Below are 14,762 nucleotides of genomic sequence, written 5' to 3' on the forward strand. Positions count from 1 at the left end.
GTGAATATAGAGGTTAGGGGTGAAGACGAGAAGTCTCTACATAAATTAAGATAATTAGTTCACCTAACCGATTTACTTAACCGGTCATTATCCTTCTACATGTAGCAGCTATATCGACGGCAGTTTATTACTGTCTCACGACCGTGCCAATTATATTCATTGTAATTTCATATGTACAAATGTGCCTACGGCTGTAGAAATAGATAGCTTTGTGCATCCGGGCCTTCGCTAGGTCGTAAATGGTCATAAATGGTCTTAAAATAGTTATCATGGTCCTCTTTGCCTTCATTCTCCTTTGGAATGCCTAATCTCTTTTTCGACTCCCCTCTGAGACCCTGCAGCTTCATCAGAAGTTACTTGTCATTTTATCATGACGACGGATCTTTCTAATCCTATTCAATTCGATAGCTTGCTCTTTAATGTTGATACATCATTTTCGGCCGCTAGAACAGAACACCCGTTTAAACCCTAGCAGGAGCGTATGTTGTTCGGCTGATAGGTTGAGAGATTGAATTTTAAGGAAGTTAGATCACCGCAGTATATGTATGTTGTTTCGACTTAGCCTTTCGCTTATTCTATTCGGCATTATTTCAAAATCACCTCAATAAATGTCTTGGCGATTTCAATCGCATTCCAATCCTAGGCATTTCGTAGCCGTGAGCGGTGAAGGCGTGGAGGGGGGAAGCATGGAGCCGTTGAAGAGGAACGAGTGATGAAAGAGCGGACGACGAGAGCTCAACGAGAAAAGCGCAGCCCTGAGGCTTATTCTTGGCCAGTGGCAACTGAATGGGGTTAGAAAATGTGGTTTATCGGCACGTCGCTCTGCTTGTCATTCCTGGGTTAGGCAATTATCCAAGCCACAAATGTGGGCAAGTGCCAATTACTACGACTAGGCCATCATCCCAGTTGCCAGAAGCTCTAGTGGCTAGTCACACGTATGATGGTGTACGAGGTACGATTAGAAAAACCTCTGGGACTTCAGATCTTTATTTGGAGTAACGAGTGAACAGTGATCGATGAGCGACCGATTACGCATGTCACTGCGTCGGGAACCGGGAATATACGGTGAAGAACAGCTCTACTTCGAGAACGAAAAGGTATTAAAAAGGGTAAAAAGCCAGAGAAGACAAAATTCGGGTGCGGAGAATCAGGGACGTTGCATGTGGGCTTATCTGATTATTTCGGACGGTTGTCAGACGGACCCTGAACTAGCTCTTGCCTGTTCCGATTATTACAGACGGCGTTATAACATCTATTGGGAGGCTGGTTAGTAAATAGCGGAATCAAAAATAAATAGAAGATCTGATCGTTGTTTATTAGCGGTAATCAAAAGGTCGTAATGGCATGAGACTTACTATGATAATCGGCCGATAAGGTGTAATTGGGAGTTCCCATCGCCTTGGCTCTTTCCATTTGTCTAATTGGTCCTTGATTTTTTTTCTTCAGTATGCTAAACTTTTTTCAATAGTCAACCCGAAAGTTCCCTTCAAACATCTGTTTCGAACGACAGCAAACAGGTGAGTACAGCGAGGGGATGACGAACGATCACAACATGGGCTGATCAGCGGTGTTTGAAAGGGACGAGCAGGATTTGGCTGTAACCGGGGCAAGCTGGTTAAAACTGGAAGCGACTGAAAGGCTGGTCAGAACGAGGAGGACGAGCAAAGAGAGCAGTCTAAATACAGCTTTCCAGGCGTAGAAGGCAACTTTCGAACGAACATGCCCCCAAAACGCCCAACTCCATCACGTTCCTACGCACCAAATAAACTCCAGCGCCGGGCAACTCTCCCGGCGGCTGCTAGAGCGATAAAAGAAGTTTCAGAATTGTCGGAAGAGGATGATGATGTGGATGATGAAATGAAAACAAAGCTAGCCAGAAAAGAGGCAAGAGTGAGTTATAACTTCCATGTCTTTTCACGAGTGACGTTCTCCGGGCGTACAAAGGGAAATACGTAGAATTCTATCTATTGCTTTGTGGACGTGGGTACAGTTAAAAGTTCGAGATACAACTGTTCTTGAAATGATCTTTCATGGGATTGCCGGTTAACTCCTGAGACAATTCTAACTCCCACTTTTATTGCTTCTCTTGATGCTTGACATTCTTTCACTTTTGCCTTCACCTCTCTAATCTCATATCGCCTTTTTGAAATTGTGGAAAGCTTTAACGCTAATTCTCCAATAGACGATACGTAACCGAGAGTCAGCCCAAAGATCTCGCAACCAACGCAAAGCCCATCTAGCTTGGCTAGAGAGTAGGGTCCTCGAGCTAGAGGCAGAAAATCAAGCTCTCAGAGCTGGGCCGCCCAATGCCAAACCCAAAGCCAAAAAAGAAAGTACAGAAAATGTGACTGAGATAAGTGGGCCCAGGTAAGTCACTTTTGTTAATATATGTTACACTTGCTATTGCGGATGAATAAAGTGGCTGATTTTGTAATTTTTAGTACATTGAGGACATCGTCTTCAACATCAGTGTCTGCTTCAGAATCACCATCACCTTCGGTTCACCCAAATCCCATATCCGCCGCCGTCTCCACCTGGACAAAGCGCTCTTTCCATCCCAATACTTCTTATTCTTGCACTCGTACTCACTCACGAGAACCCTCTCCGGCTCAAAGCGTATTTTCGTTAGCAACAGATCTCGGACTTCCCACTGAACTCGTCAATGGCGGTGCAGGCGTCCGATTGGCAAGCGTGACACCGCCGAGTAAAGAGATGTTGTCAGAGATGGGCGTGGATGACGACGATGATGATAGGGAAGCAACACATGGGGATAGGATAGGGGTTGGGAATTTTTTCCACACTCATCTCGGCCACATCCAGCCAAGCTCCAATTCATTTGACGAGGAAGAAGCCCGGCTCAAAGAGGAGAACGCACACCTCCGTGAAAGGGTTGGATTGCTTGAAAACTTAGTTAAGCAAGTTGTCATACTTTTCGACCTCAATCCCAACTCGACGTCGTTACGTATACCTGTATCCATGCCCAATATGTCGGCACCTGTACCGGCACCGCCGTCGCCTATGCTTTTAGGTACGTCTCTTCCTATTCCGGGGTTATCACTTATCCAAATGTCAGTACTCATGCCAACCCCAGGTCAAAATTCCATGTCGATATCGATCCCAACACATACATTGCCGTATTCTACTTCGGACGGGGCTGGTGGAATGCAAGAGGTGAGACGTGGGAGTGAGATAGCGACGAACAGAGCAGCAGTAGAGAACTTTTGGGCCCAAGAATCAACACATTCTGGCCAGCAGCCTGATTCTGGAGCGTCACGCACCCAGCCATCTCACCCACATCAATTTTACACTTCTGACGGTCATACTAAACACTCGGCATATCCATCACATCTACCATCACCACGTCCTCTTTTGTCCTCTCAACTAGGACAACACCCCAATCAAATGGAACAGATGGAGCAGAGGCGACAGTGTGCTCACTCAGGGTATGTGAGGTCGACCGCCGGTGCGACAGTGACGAGTGCCGCTTTGGAAGGTAAGCTTTTGTCGCAGTTTTCCTCCCAGGGGTTGAAACTTCCTGCAATCAGTTCCGACTTGAGCTCCAATAATAACTCGGATACAGATTCCAATCCTCGATCCTACTCCAACTCCAACGCGGGTTTACATCTGAACTCCAATATGCATGCAGACAACAGCCCAAGTACTCTTCAACAATTTCATTCTGGTACGGGGCGAAATGGGGAGAGTGCGAGCTTTGTACCTCTTCCTCAAGGTCCCATGACGTCTACCTCCGAGATTCCATCTGCCATGTCAACAACTTCATTTCTGTCTACATTCATATCCACATCTTTATCGAATCCTACTGCCACCCCTACTCCTTTGTCGACTTCTCTTTTTTCAGACTCACCTTCTATTTCAATCTGTTCCAACGACGAGAAACAAGCCAAGCATACCCCTGTCGCTTGTCACTCAGCAGTAGTGGCGACCTCATCTCCCATCTCTTCCGCTTCACTTCCATTCGCACCGGCAAACCCGCAGGCGTATGAGAGAATGAGGAGGTGGCATGAGGCCCTGCAGCGGGCGAGAGGGGTTTGGTGCTTAGTCAGCGGATGGAAGAGGCAGAAGGTCTGGTAGAAGAGAAAGAAAAAAGTAAAAACGATGAGAAAATCATGGCAACTTCCATTGAGGGTTTATCCTCCTCAATCTTGACCTCGTCTCAGCCTCATCCTTCACAAACTCCTGTCAACCAGCCCACCACCACCGTTATCAACATCGGGACCACATCCAATGCCAATGACAATCTACCTTCGCTTTCTCTTTCCGATGAAGGCTCAGCATGGGATCAAGCTATGGAGCGGTTTATTGATAGGATAGAAGGGGGAGTAGACATGATGGACGATGACTTGGCCGGGGTTATGGATGGTTGGAGGCTTGCAGACGGGATCGTTGTTTGAGCGATGGTTCCGGTGGAGCGGAGGTGTGTTTGTGTGTTGCGCTCTTGAGGTGAAAAAGCCCCGAGAACACGATTATGATTTTTTTTTTCTGGCCGACTACAGCAGTTCATCTCAGGGGCTCATTAGAAAGGTGGACTCCTCGTTCCAAGTATCCTTCCCTTATTACATCACATCATACCAAACCTGTCAGTCACACAACTATTCATTATCATCCAACCCAACATTCTCGACATAAATCTCGCTTAAAGCCTCAAAAATTGGAGACGAAAGACAAGTGAGGAAAAAAGAAAAGGAAGACGACTTCATTTGACTCCGCGTTCCTTCCGTGCCCGCTCGCTGAAAAGGCTTGAGCCGTATGGGAGACTCAGACGCGTGAGACGTGGGTCTGTCTCTGTTCTTTTATAACCTCCTTGGAGCTTTCGAACAGTTTCATTGGACTTGGCAATATAAGAGGGTGAGGCTTTTTGGGGAGAATATGGTTGTTGGACTGCTGGGCTTAGTAAAAAGGCGATAGAACAGTGTGAAGATGTAGGGGCAACGATAACTGTGTAAGATTCGAGGATGGGTCACTGGCGAGCGCGAGAGTGAGGTGTTGGGATATAGAAGATAGAATGTAGAAAGGTATGGCATCGTGATAAATAACTATTACTATGTACATTCATCTCGTAAACCTTTCGCCAGTAATCTAAACGGTAAGTGAACCAAAGCATAAATAAAGGCTCCCATAATAAGGGCCGATCGTCATGCAGTACCAGTACAGCAATAAAAAACAGCCATGACAACTTTTTACAGTTGTTGGCTTCTTTCCATGCGTTCTCTGGCAAATGATGGCGATGGACAAATTAATCAGCTTGGGGGCTTTGATAGCAAAACCAAAACAGTAATGGGAATCTTACGGGGCAGTTTGGAAGGTTTCTGTAGACTTTGGTGAAGGGCTAGTCAGCTAGTGGCTCATGAAGATAGGAAGAAGGGGGAGGGAATTGGGTAATCCTGTTGAACTTACAAGGCCGCTAACGCTCCCCGAAAGGCTTGGAACAGCGCTGCCCAATACTACGCTATCAATAGTGTTGCTGGACTGCGACGGAGGTAGTCGGATAGAATTGCCGCCTTGCACAGAAGAATCGGGAGACCACGCCGATTGGTCAGGAGGGGAACCGGCTCCATAAGAAGAGCTGGGGGAGGACCAGGCTGAGGCCTGGGTGTGACCACATTTGTTGTCTGTCTGGTGAGGAGGAGGCGTGGTAGGATTATAGAGGTGGAAGACGACCTCGCGGCTGGTGTCACTTATCGCGCTGTTAACGTCACTCTGCGCACTTCGAGAAAAAGGAAGTCCTTGAGATGCAACTGGCGGCGGTTTAGCTGTATTATTGGAAGTCAACTCAAAGCCAGTACTAGAAGTCACGTTGAAAGGATGAGAGATTTTCTGTCCCCTTATCATGGAGGAACCGGTAATAGAGTTGTCCGTTGAGGTATTACTCGGGGTAAAACCTAAACCGAAACCGGTGGTAGACGTCACGCTGACTGGGTCAGAAATGGATGGCTTTATGTCGTTCCGCGACGGCATCGTCTTAGTAGATTCGTTTGCGAGGAGTGCGCCCGGTAAGGTAGAATTGTAATAAGAAGGCAGAGGGGAAATTGGGAGAGTGGATGAAATTCTGAAATGACGGCATTTTATATCTTATCTTCTCCATCATCTTTCAGACTACCGACGCTTGAACAGCTCAAGCAGTACTCGCTCTTTTCTCCTACAGGAATGGTTCTTCCCATGAATCTTTTGAGACCCCGCATTAAGCGCGAGCGACCTTGGCAAAAAATGGGAAGGAACAGAAATGTAAAGGAAAGCTACGCTCACATGACCCCGTGACATACACCCCGCCTGACATCAAAATTTTCAGTTCCCTTCCCATTGGTGTCTTCCAAGTCGTTGTCTTCCCTGCTAGGGCCAATTGCCTCAATGTTCCCAGCTCGGCTAGAGGGGGTTATAAAATAAGCAGGCCTCGCTATAGTGAAATTCGGACCCAGCGGCCGTTAGCGATTTGCTCGAGGGATAAAAGGAGGAACGGACGGAAAGCGAATGAAACGCCTTTCTTCTCCCATCCTAAAAAAATATCGCAGCAACTTGGCTCGTCGACTGACATAGCAGCGAGAAACTATAAGCCCCAGGGATGTTGAAGGGAAGGTCGGATCAACTTTCAAAATCAGCTTCAAACAGCGACAACACGTGAAGCTTTCTTTGTTTCTCCCTTCTTTCTGAGCTTTCTGAACGGCAAAGGATCTCGGCGATGATTTCCTTTATACTCTTCTCTGGCAGTTTCCCGCCATCATCTCATTCTGCTGCCCATTGTTACTCCTTCGTCTTGGCTTCGACGCCACCTTATGCTGATATTTGATCCTTGCGCTCTCACCACCCCCTATGAACATCGCTTTCCGTAAGTCTCTATCCTTCTTAACAAAAAATGGATATCAAACTGTCACGATGTTATGCAAGAGTCGCACTCTGCGGCGTCTATAACCGGGCGACGGGATGTTATTCCACCTCGTCCCCGAAGTAACCAAACAAACCTCCACCTCAGACGACCTTTATTGCCCGACTCTTGTAAAATCGACCGAGGCATCTTTCGACTTGCCTCTTCTTTCGTTTCGCCTGGTCAGCACTCTCCTCTTCTTCCCCAACACTTGGTCAGTGTTCAATCTCACAGCTCCGCCACCGCCACGAGTTAGCGATAACTCTCTCCCGAGAGAGATGAGTAAGCAGAAGGAAAGGAGGGTATATAAGAAAATAGTTTTTCGTAGTTCCATAGTCCCCAGAAAATCAATCCTGTTGTCCTTTCTCACTACCTTGCCTCCGAGCATTCTTCCTTTTAAGTCTCTTCAGTCAGCCCTTAGTCCAGCTCCTGTAGTCCAGCTCCTGCTCCTTCAGGCCCTGGCTATTCCTTTCTCTAAGTCCAGCTTCTGTTCCGTCAGCCTGGCAATTCTTCCGTCGGGCTCTGCTAGGCGCGAATCTTTCACCTTCATTCGTCGAGTTCTACATCATTCGAGTTGAGCGCCGGGCAGCTACGCTGACTGACGTGACGCCCGTGACAATCAATTCCCATATGGATTAGAGGCATATACCTCCACCCTCACTATGTTTATTGGTCCTACCTATATCGACCACATGCCTCTTATCCGGCCTTACAGTATCTTCCCCAGATGCATGACCATGTAATAGCCAATAGATGCGCAGTTATCATCTGATTCTGCTTTGGTATGGCGGTGTTCGTCATCCCTTTCCTGTTCTTCTTCGCGTTGTAACAACTGAGCGGTAGAAAAGGTAACCGACGGACAAACAAAGGAAGGATTGGTGAGGATCCTACGGGTTGCCCAATAAGCCTCCACAGTCTTCAACGGATATTTCTTGATAAAGAAAGTGTCCATCTATCATGGCGTTTTATATAAAGGAATTTAACATGTATGGTAGTCAAATACAAGGCCATAAATCTTTCAGAGCGAATTATCCGGCCTTCGATGATAAGCTATATCGACCAGAAGAAGTTGTTTCTTGATGAGACTTGCTGCTCATGTACGTATGAATACCAATGTCCATGCAGATATATAATCAGCTGCAGATAGATGAGAAAACTAAATACACGTGTACTCATTCTACTTTCTAAGACTTTCAAAACATAACGATCATAACCTCCTATTTTCTTGTCTTCCAATTTTACGCCGCGGTAGACTGGGAGCCTCGAGACACCGACTCAGGTTTCTTCTCAGTAGACTGTGCAGGAACCAGCTTCTCCTGTACGTCCTCCGGTTCAGATGCTTGTTCTTTGCCAGTGTTCTTGGGCTAATTAAACTGGTTATCAGCAATGAGGGTTGAGTAAAGAGCCGAAAAGTACGCACTACACGAGCAAGCCAATAGATACCTACAGCCGCAATGATGTTGAACACGACGTATGCCCACAACAGACCAAAATCTCTCCACCTATTTGCATATCAGCATTCATTGCCCATGTAAAGTAAACGAGGAAACTCACTTGTTGCTGTAGTAAATGCTGAATTGTGCCAAGAAAGTGTTAGTACTGCTCATAGAACAGAACTCGCACGCCGTCGTTGCATTCTCATTCACCAAATATCCCCCGTAATTACTGATATAAGTTGACATGTAGTCGCCACAAGACTGGCCGGAAGGAGGGTTCATTGTGAGAAGCTCGATGTCGGAACAGACGACATTGGTGTCGGCGACAGCAGTACTGAGCATCCCTTCAACAAGGTAGGTGAATGGTGAGACACGATACATAAACATCCAGAAACCGGGGAGGGAGGAAGGAGGGGCCAAAACACTGAGCAGGAATCAGCGAGTGTCTCATAAAGAGAGGCAGGAAGGAAGACTTACCCGCAGAAGATGAGACACATGGAAAACAAAAGGTTCGCAATGTTACCAGCAGTTTCAGCCGTCGCGATACCCGCCACAATCATGATCGCAAAAGTAGCGTTGAAGATCAAGAACATCTCAATGTACAAAAACATGAGCGCACCTCGAAGATGGACAGCGTCGGTAGGGATGGCGTTGCGGTAGTAACCAATGGGATAATACCAGGTAAAGTAGATGACGGCGCCCATGAGAACTGAAAGATGTTAGCGCGAGCACAGGTAGGAAAAGAAAAGAAAAACGCACTAGCCCAAGGAATTTCCGCGACGATGTTACTCAAAATAAAGATCTTCCAAGAGTACGCCTTTGAAGGTCTTTCTCGGACCTCATACAAGCTTCGCTGAGTGGTAAAGTTGGGCATGATTTGTTGGGTGAGTTGACCGAAGATTGTGAACATCTACATTAAAGTCAGTGGTCATTAAGAGAGTCTCAGGGATTACTTACCATGAAAACGGAGAACAACTGGTTCTGCAAGCCTTGCTGGGAAGTACCGGCCTTGAAGAAACTGAATCCAATGAAAAGGGCCTATGCGATGATTAACACCCATTGCTCGCGTAGAAAAGCATTGAAGCAACTCACAGACAAAGCACACAAAGCAGCCTTGGACCAAATATAACTAGGCGTCCTCCAGTGTTGTTGCCAAACCCTCGTCAACACAACAATAAACTGTTTCCACAAGGGTGACGCAAATTCTGCATATTCCGCCTTGACTTCCGACTTGCTCTTTTCCTGATCCTTGTTCTGCAGAGCCGCTTCACCCTTACCGCCTTGAGTCTCCTTGATCCTTACAAGCTCACGGCGGACTTCGACTCGTTCAGGGCTGTTAATCCATGCCTGGTGCCAATCGACATCAGAATGAGAGCCGGGCGCAGCACCAATAGCAGCCAACATCCATTCTGCCGGGTTTTCGCCCTCTGGGCACTTGGGAGCACCGTTCTGCTCAAAGTAATCAATGAGGATATGAGATCCCTTGCCAACCTCGCCAAAGTAGACCGTCTTACCACCTCTAGCGAGGAAGAGGAGACGGTCGAACTGTTCGAAAAGCATTGCGGAGGGTTGGTGGATGGTACAGAGAATAGCTTGACCGTGTTCAGTGAGCTTTCGAAGGAGAAGAAGGATGTTCCAGGAGGTTTGGGAATCGAGACCGGAGGTGGGTTCGTCGAGGAAGAGAAGAAGGGCAGGCTTGGCGACAAGCTCAACACCAATGGTGAGCCGCTTTCGCTGTTCGACATTGAGACCTAGTAGGATGTTAGCATATAGTGTGAGGACGATGAGAATTAGAATTATTAAACTGACCAGTACCGGGCACACCAACGACCGCGTCGGCGTAACTTTCCATCTCCAAAAGCTTCAATACTTCTTCCACATACTCATATTTCTCCTTGATGCTGATAGTGTTCGACTGTCGAAGAACAGCGCTGAACCGGAGGGCTTCTCGGACAGTGCTAGTTTCAAGATGAAGATCTTGCTGTTGAACGTAGCCGGTCTTTCGCTGGAACGAGATGTCTCTTTGTCGGCCGTCGACGAGCATTTCACCGGTAACTACACCCATAGTAACCCGGGTGGCCAACACATCGAGAAGAGTAGTCTTGCCCGCACCAGAAACACCCTAATCATCCGTAAGTGTTACCTCAACATCGCTCCGAGAGGGATAAAAGAGCTTACCATAAGAGCAGTTAAAGTACCGGGCTTGACCCATCCATCCACGTGGTCCAAAATCCTTCTTGGCTCCTTCTTGATCTTGATATCATAAACCACATCTTTCCAAGAGAAGATAGCAGTCTGCCTCTGGATGATCCCAGCGTCAGCTCGGTCAGCACCGGTGATTTCTTTCTTCATTTTAGAACCACCGGCAAACTTGCCGCCTTCGACGTCGTCGGATGAGCCGTGGGAGTGAGTGGATTGAGCAAGGAGGGCGCGCGGGATCTTGCCTCGAGGGAAGACGAGGATTTCACCTTTCGATTTCTTGGCGGTAATAAATTCTGAAGAGGAATTAGCGGAAGCCGCTAAATGGAACGATGGAAATACACTTACCAGTAGCAGATATGTAAATGGCGGAAAAAAAAAGGAAAAACCCGATCAAGATACCAAAGTTCCTCCACTTGTGCGCGTGGTAATATTCGTATGATAAGTTGATGTAGTCATCACCATTAACCACAGAAGAACCCGCAACAGCACCCGCCGTGGAACAAACGAGCTGTTGACCAGTTGCACCCTCGTATCCGGGACCCATCGGGATAAACGCCGCGCATTCATACTCCCTGCCATGGAACTCATTGATCATGAGAGATTCGAAGCCGTAAGCAATAGGGTCGAGCCAGTTCATCCATCGAGCCCAGCCGCGCATGTTGGCCACGTTAACGGCAAAACCAGTGTACATGACGAGGGCAAGGATGAGGAGAGCAGCAGGGGCAAGAGCTTGGGTGAGAGATCGACTGAGGGAGGCGATCGATCGGAAGAGCATGGACATGACCATCGTAAGAGTGAAACTGATGAGCATGAAGAAGAAGAACGGCCCTGTTTGGTTGTTAGTGGTGGGCTTTTCGGCGATGAATGGCATTACTCACCAGGTTCACGTCGGAGATTGGTCATGAAGTACAAGGTCAAGCTGAAGATGATACAGTTGACGACCTTGTAAGGAATATCGGTAAGAGCAGAGGCGACGGCTTCGGCGGAAGGGTGGTAGAAGGCGTAACGGGAGTGCTTCTCGACGATGCCTCGTTGGGCGTAGAGGATAAGGATCTGCAATAGGTCAGCCGATGCTCACTTGTAGTGAAGAGTGGATTGGCCTACTTCCAAAGCAGATCCGAAAGCGCTCATCAAAATAGCAAAAAATAGCAAAGCACCTCGTGAGTAGAAACTGCTCGTAGTCGCAGCTGCTCACTGTCAGACTTGAGACCTACCCCACTTTAAAAAGACGGCTTACGAAGGTTATAGAAGACTGAACCGATAATAAGAGCCATGATAAAATTACCAAACAGTTGAGTAAGAGTCAGACTGGGATCCGCACGAAGACGGTCGAAACCTCTTCGAAGGCAAAGCTCGACTTGGCCGCCGTACGAAAGGGTGTAAGGAGATTTGGGTCGGAGACGCTTGGACTGCTGAGCCCGTCTTGATTGCAAAAACTCTTGATACTTCTCGCCATGAACGGGGTACTTGTTCTCAAACTCGGCAATCTGTGCCAAAAGCTCCTGATATTTGTCGCTCTGTTTCCATCGCGTGGCAAACTCTTGCGGGGTGGTGGGTATCTTGCCTTCGAACCCTTCTCGTGGTGTACGTTCGCTTGCACTGGTGAGTGATGTGAGAAAGTCGGGGACGGTCTGCTGAGAAGGGCAGTGAAATCCCATATCGACAAAGAACTGCTTCGCTTCGGTGGCCTTGCCGAAAAAAATCTGCTCGCCTTCATAAAGGACGGAGACCTTGTCGAAACAGTCGTAAGCGGCTTGGGGAGCTTGGTAGATAGCGACGGCTGAGGAGATGCCGATGTAATCGGAGTTCAGACGGAGGTTTTTGCAGAATTCGATGGCGTTGGCAGAGTCAAGACCACGGGTGGAGTTGTCCCAACATTGGAGGGGAGCGCCGGCAAGGGAGGCCTCGGCAATAGTTACTCGTTTTCGCTCGCCACCTAGCGACTGTCAGCTTTGTAAAAAATGTGGAACAGACAAGTACCTACCACTGACGCCACGAATGAAGTCGTTGCCGACGATAGTGTTCAGAGTGTGGGAAATGCCAAAGACAGACATGACGACATCTCGCATGTGCTTGGCGTATTCCTTCTTCGAGATGCCTCCAGGAGGCTTTCGAGGGGCTCGAGCTTCAGCAGCGAAAGATAATGTTTGACCGACAGTAAGATTGGGGAAATGAACGTCGACCTCAGCAGTGTAGATAGCTTCGCCTCGGAATTGACCGTAAATTTGCTTCGGAGTGATACCTGGTCGAAGTCAATTCGGTATCTTAAGTAAGACAAAGAGAACTGACCTCTATAGTTAAGTGAGGAAGACTCATCCAAGTAGATACCGTTCATCTCTCCAGCAATAGTCTTGAGCATTGTCGTACAACCACTTCCGGGAGGACCAAGGACGACGAGCATTTCACCCGCTTCTAGTACACCATCCATACTGTTTAGGATTTGGACCTTGCGTTTGCGGTTACCGATCAAATCTCTGAGAGCGCCGATACCGACGAGTGGGAGGTTACCGACGGTCTTTTGGTAGTCTGCAGACATTTAGTGCTGGTCTTATCGTGTCTTGCCATCGCATGAATAGATGGATATGACTTACCAGCATCGGATCCAAAACCATGAACATCAAGATTCCTGAATGACAAGCCGGCTTTTCTCCCCGGACCAGAACTCTGAGAGGCCTCAAACATCAATTTTGTCCATTTCTTAGCATTGAACTTTTCGGAAAAAGGGTCAAGATCCGAGCCTTCTTGGTACGAAAATATAGCGGCCGAGTCATCGGCAGCCGCTACAGATTGTCGAGTGAGTTGCCGAGCAAGATGGCCAACGTCGCGAGCACAATGTTCTCCAGTTTGAGCTGGAAGGTCGTCGTTAGGGTGTACATCTGTGAAATGGGCTCTGGATGTGACGCGGCCTAGTGAAGCGCCGGATGTTTGTTCGGTACGGTCGTAGGTACCTATACCTTGACCAACGCCTGAAAATGCCATCGCGAATAGATGGGAATGTGCGCTGGATGAATTTGTGGGAAAAAATAGTTTGGACAAAGTAGATGTGGGAAAAAAGGGAAATCGTGAGAGATAGGTAGATATATCTAGAAGAGGGACGCCCATTGTTTGTGCGCCCGTAGGACGATAGTTTTGCGGGCGGCGTTCCTGTCCCTGCTTATGCCATCGGGCGGCGGAAGCGGAGCCATTTAGAAACTCATTACAAACAAATCCCAATCATTGGAAAAATCGTAAGAACTGCATTTACCAATTAGAAAGGTGGACCCCGACGAAGATAATTTTAGTCACACATGTGATGTAACGATAACTAATTCGGGCTATCTCATCATATCAGACCGGGGGCCGCGGGGGCCGCGATCTTGCCACCGCCGATCACCTCTAAGCTAGTTCACCCCGTAAGCCCAGCCCTTGTCGCCGTCGGCTATGTGTCACAAAATACGCCCTGCACACGCGCCGACGGTATGCCGTATTATCGTTTCGTGGGGGCCTCCCGTTTCTTGCACCTGACTCATTATTCATACTTCCATTCGCCACGTATACCATCCATACTTGTTCCGTTGGCCTAACCAAGTCATACGTACAGGCCGTCCGTCGGTCTTCATATGAATGGAATGCTTGGCCATAGGTCATAGTTGACCAATCGACGCGTAACCTGTGAGTATGGCAAGCCGGTCGGATAAATATAATTATTCCCGTATCTTGCGACGCTTTTGCACGAATTTGTTTCAGCACAGGTCTCTTTTTTCTCGATCAAATCTTTGTTTGCATTTGTCAACAACACCACATTTTTGTCCGTCCACTATGTATGAGTTGTTCTGACTTACGTTCGATAGCTTTTAACTGTATATTACCCATTTGACTCCAACAGGGTTTAACACCAACAGCGTCAATCACCTATCGTACTTCCGTCACCGCACGACCGCCCCAAATGGCGGACCAAAATGATCTCAAAGATCTCGAGGATGTATTAGAGGAACCAGAGCATCAATTGTTGCCAGTGAGTCGAGCTATTCCTTATACATTTTGATAATCATATTTCACAGAGAGGATATATGAGTTCCGACGACATCCGTATGGTCACCCAATACCTCGAGGTTTCAGTGCGAGGTATCCATGAGTTTCTATGTTCCCCCCTTGTTCCTTCTGTCGACCAAGCAGAATTGGAAGAGCACCTGTCCACTATCGTCGATCTTTGGCTCGATATTCGAGTCCTCAGATACATGGTTATCCAGTCAACTTTCCATGCCTGG

At 47.8% G+C, this 14,762-nt stretch overlaps 2 protein-coding genes across 2 annotated transcripts; one reads left to right on the plus strand and one right to left on the minus strand.

The window, feature by feature from the left end:
- Window positions 1–1,719: 1,719 nt before the first annotated feature.
- CNBD6110 (hypothetical protein) lies at window positions 1,720–4,092 on the plus strand (the record flags this gene model as incomplete). Its single annotated transcript, XM_770564.1, has 4 exons — window positions 1,720–1,890; window positions 2,183–2,367; window positions 2,442–3,028; window positions 3,074–4,092. 4 exons carry the CDS (start codon window positions 1,720–1,722, stop codon window positions 4,090–4,092), a joined length of 1,962 nt encoding a protein of 653 aa, XP_775657.1.
- A 3,992-nt stretch (window positions 4,093–8,084) lies between these two features.
- On the minus strand, window positions 8,085–13,494 carry CNBD6120 (hypothetical protein; the record flags this gene model as incomplete). Its single annotated transcript, XM_770565.1, has 15 exons — window positions 8,085–8,379; window positions 8,432–8,737; window positions 8,791–9,022; window positions 9,073–9,223; window positions 9,271–9,351; window positions 9,406–10,064; window positions 10,123–10,435; window positions 10,492–10,808; window positions 10,861–11,343; window positions 11,394–11,568; window positions 11,620–11,702; window positions 11,753–12,451; window positions 12,500–12,757; window positions 12,805–13,041; window positions 13,107–13,494. The coding sequence occupies 15 exons, from the start codon at window positions 13,492–13,494 to the stop codon at window positions 8,085–8,087; spliced, it is 4,677 nt and encodes a 1,558-aa protein (XP_775658.1).
- Between the last annotated feature and the right edge of the window lie 1,268 nt (window positions 13,495–14,762).

The sequence above is a fragment of the Cryptococcus neoformans genome, chromosome 4, assembly GCF_000149385.1.
Source record: "Cryptococcus neoformans var. neoformans B-3501A chromosome 4, whole genome shotgun sequence".
Classification (NCBI taxonomy): Eukaryota; Fungi; Basidiomycota; class Tremellomycetes; order Tremellales; family Cryptococcaceae; genus Cryptococcus; species Cryptococcus deneoformans.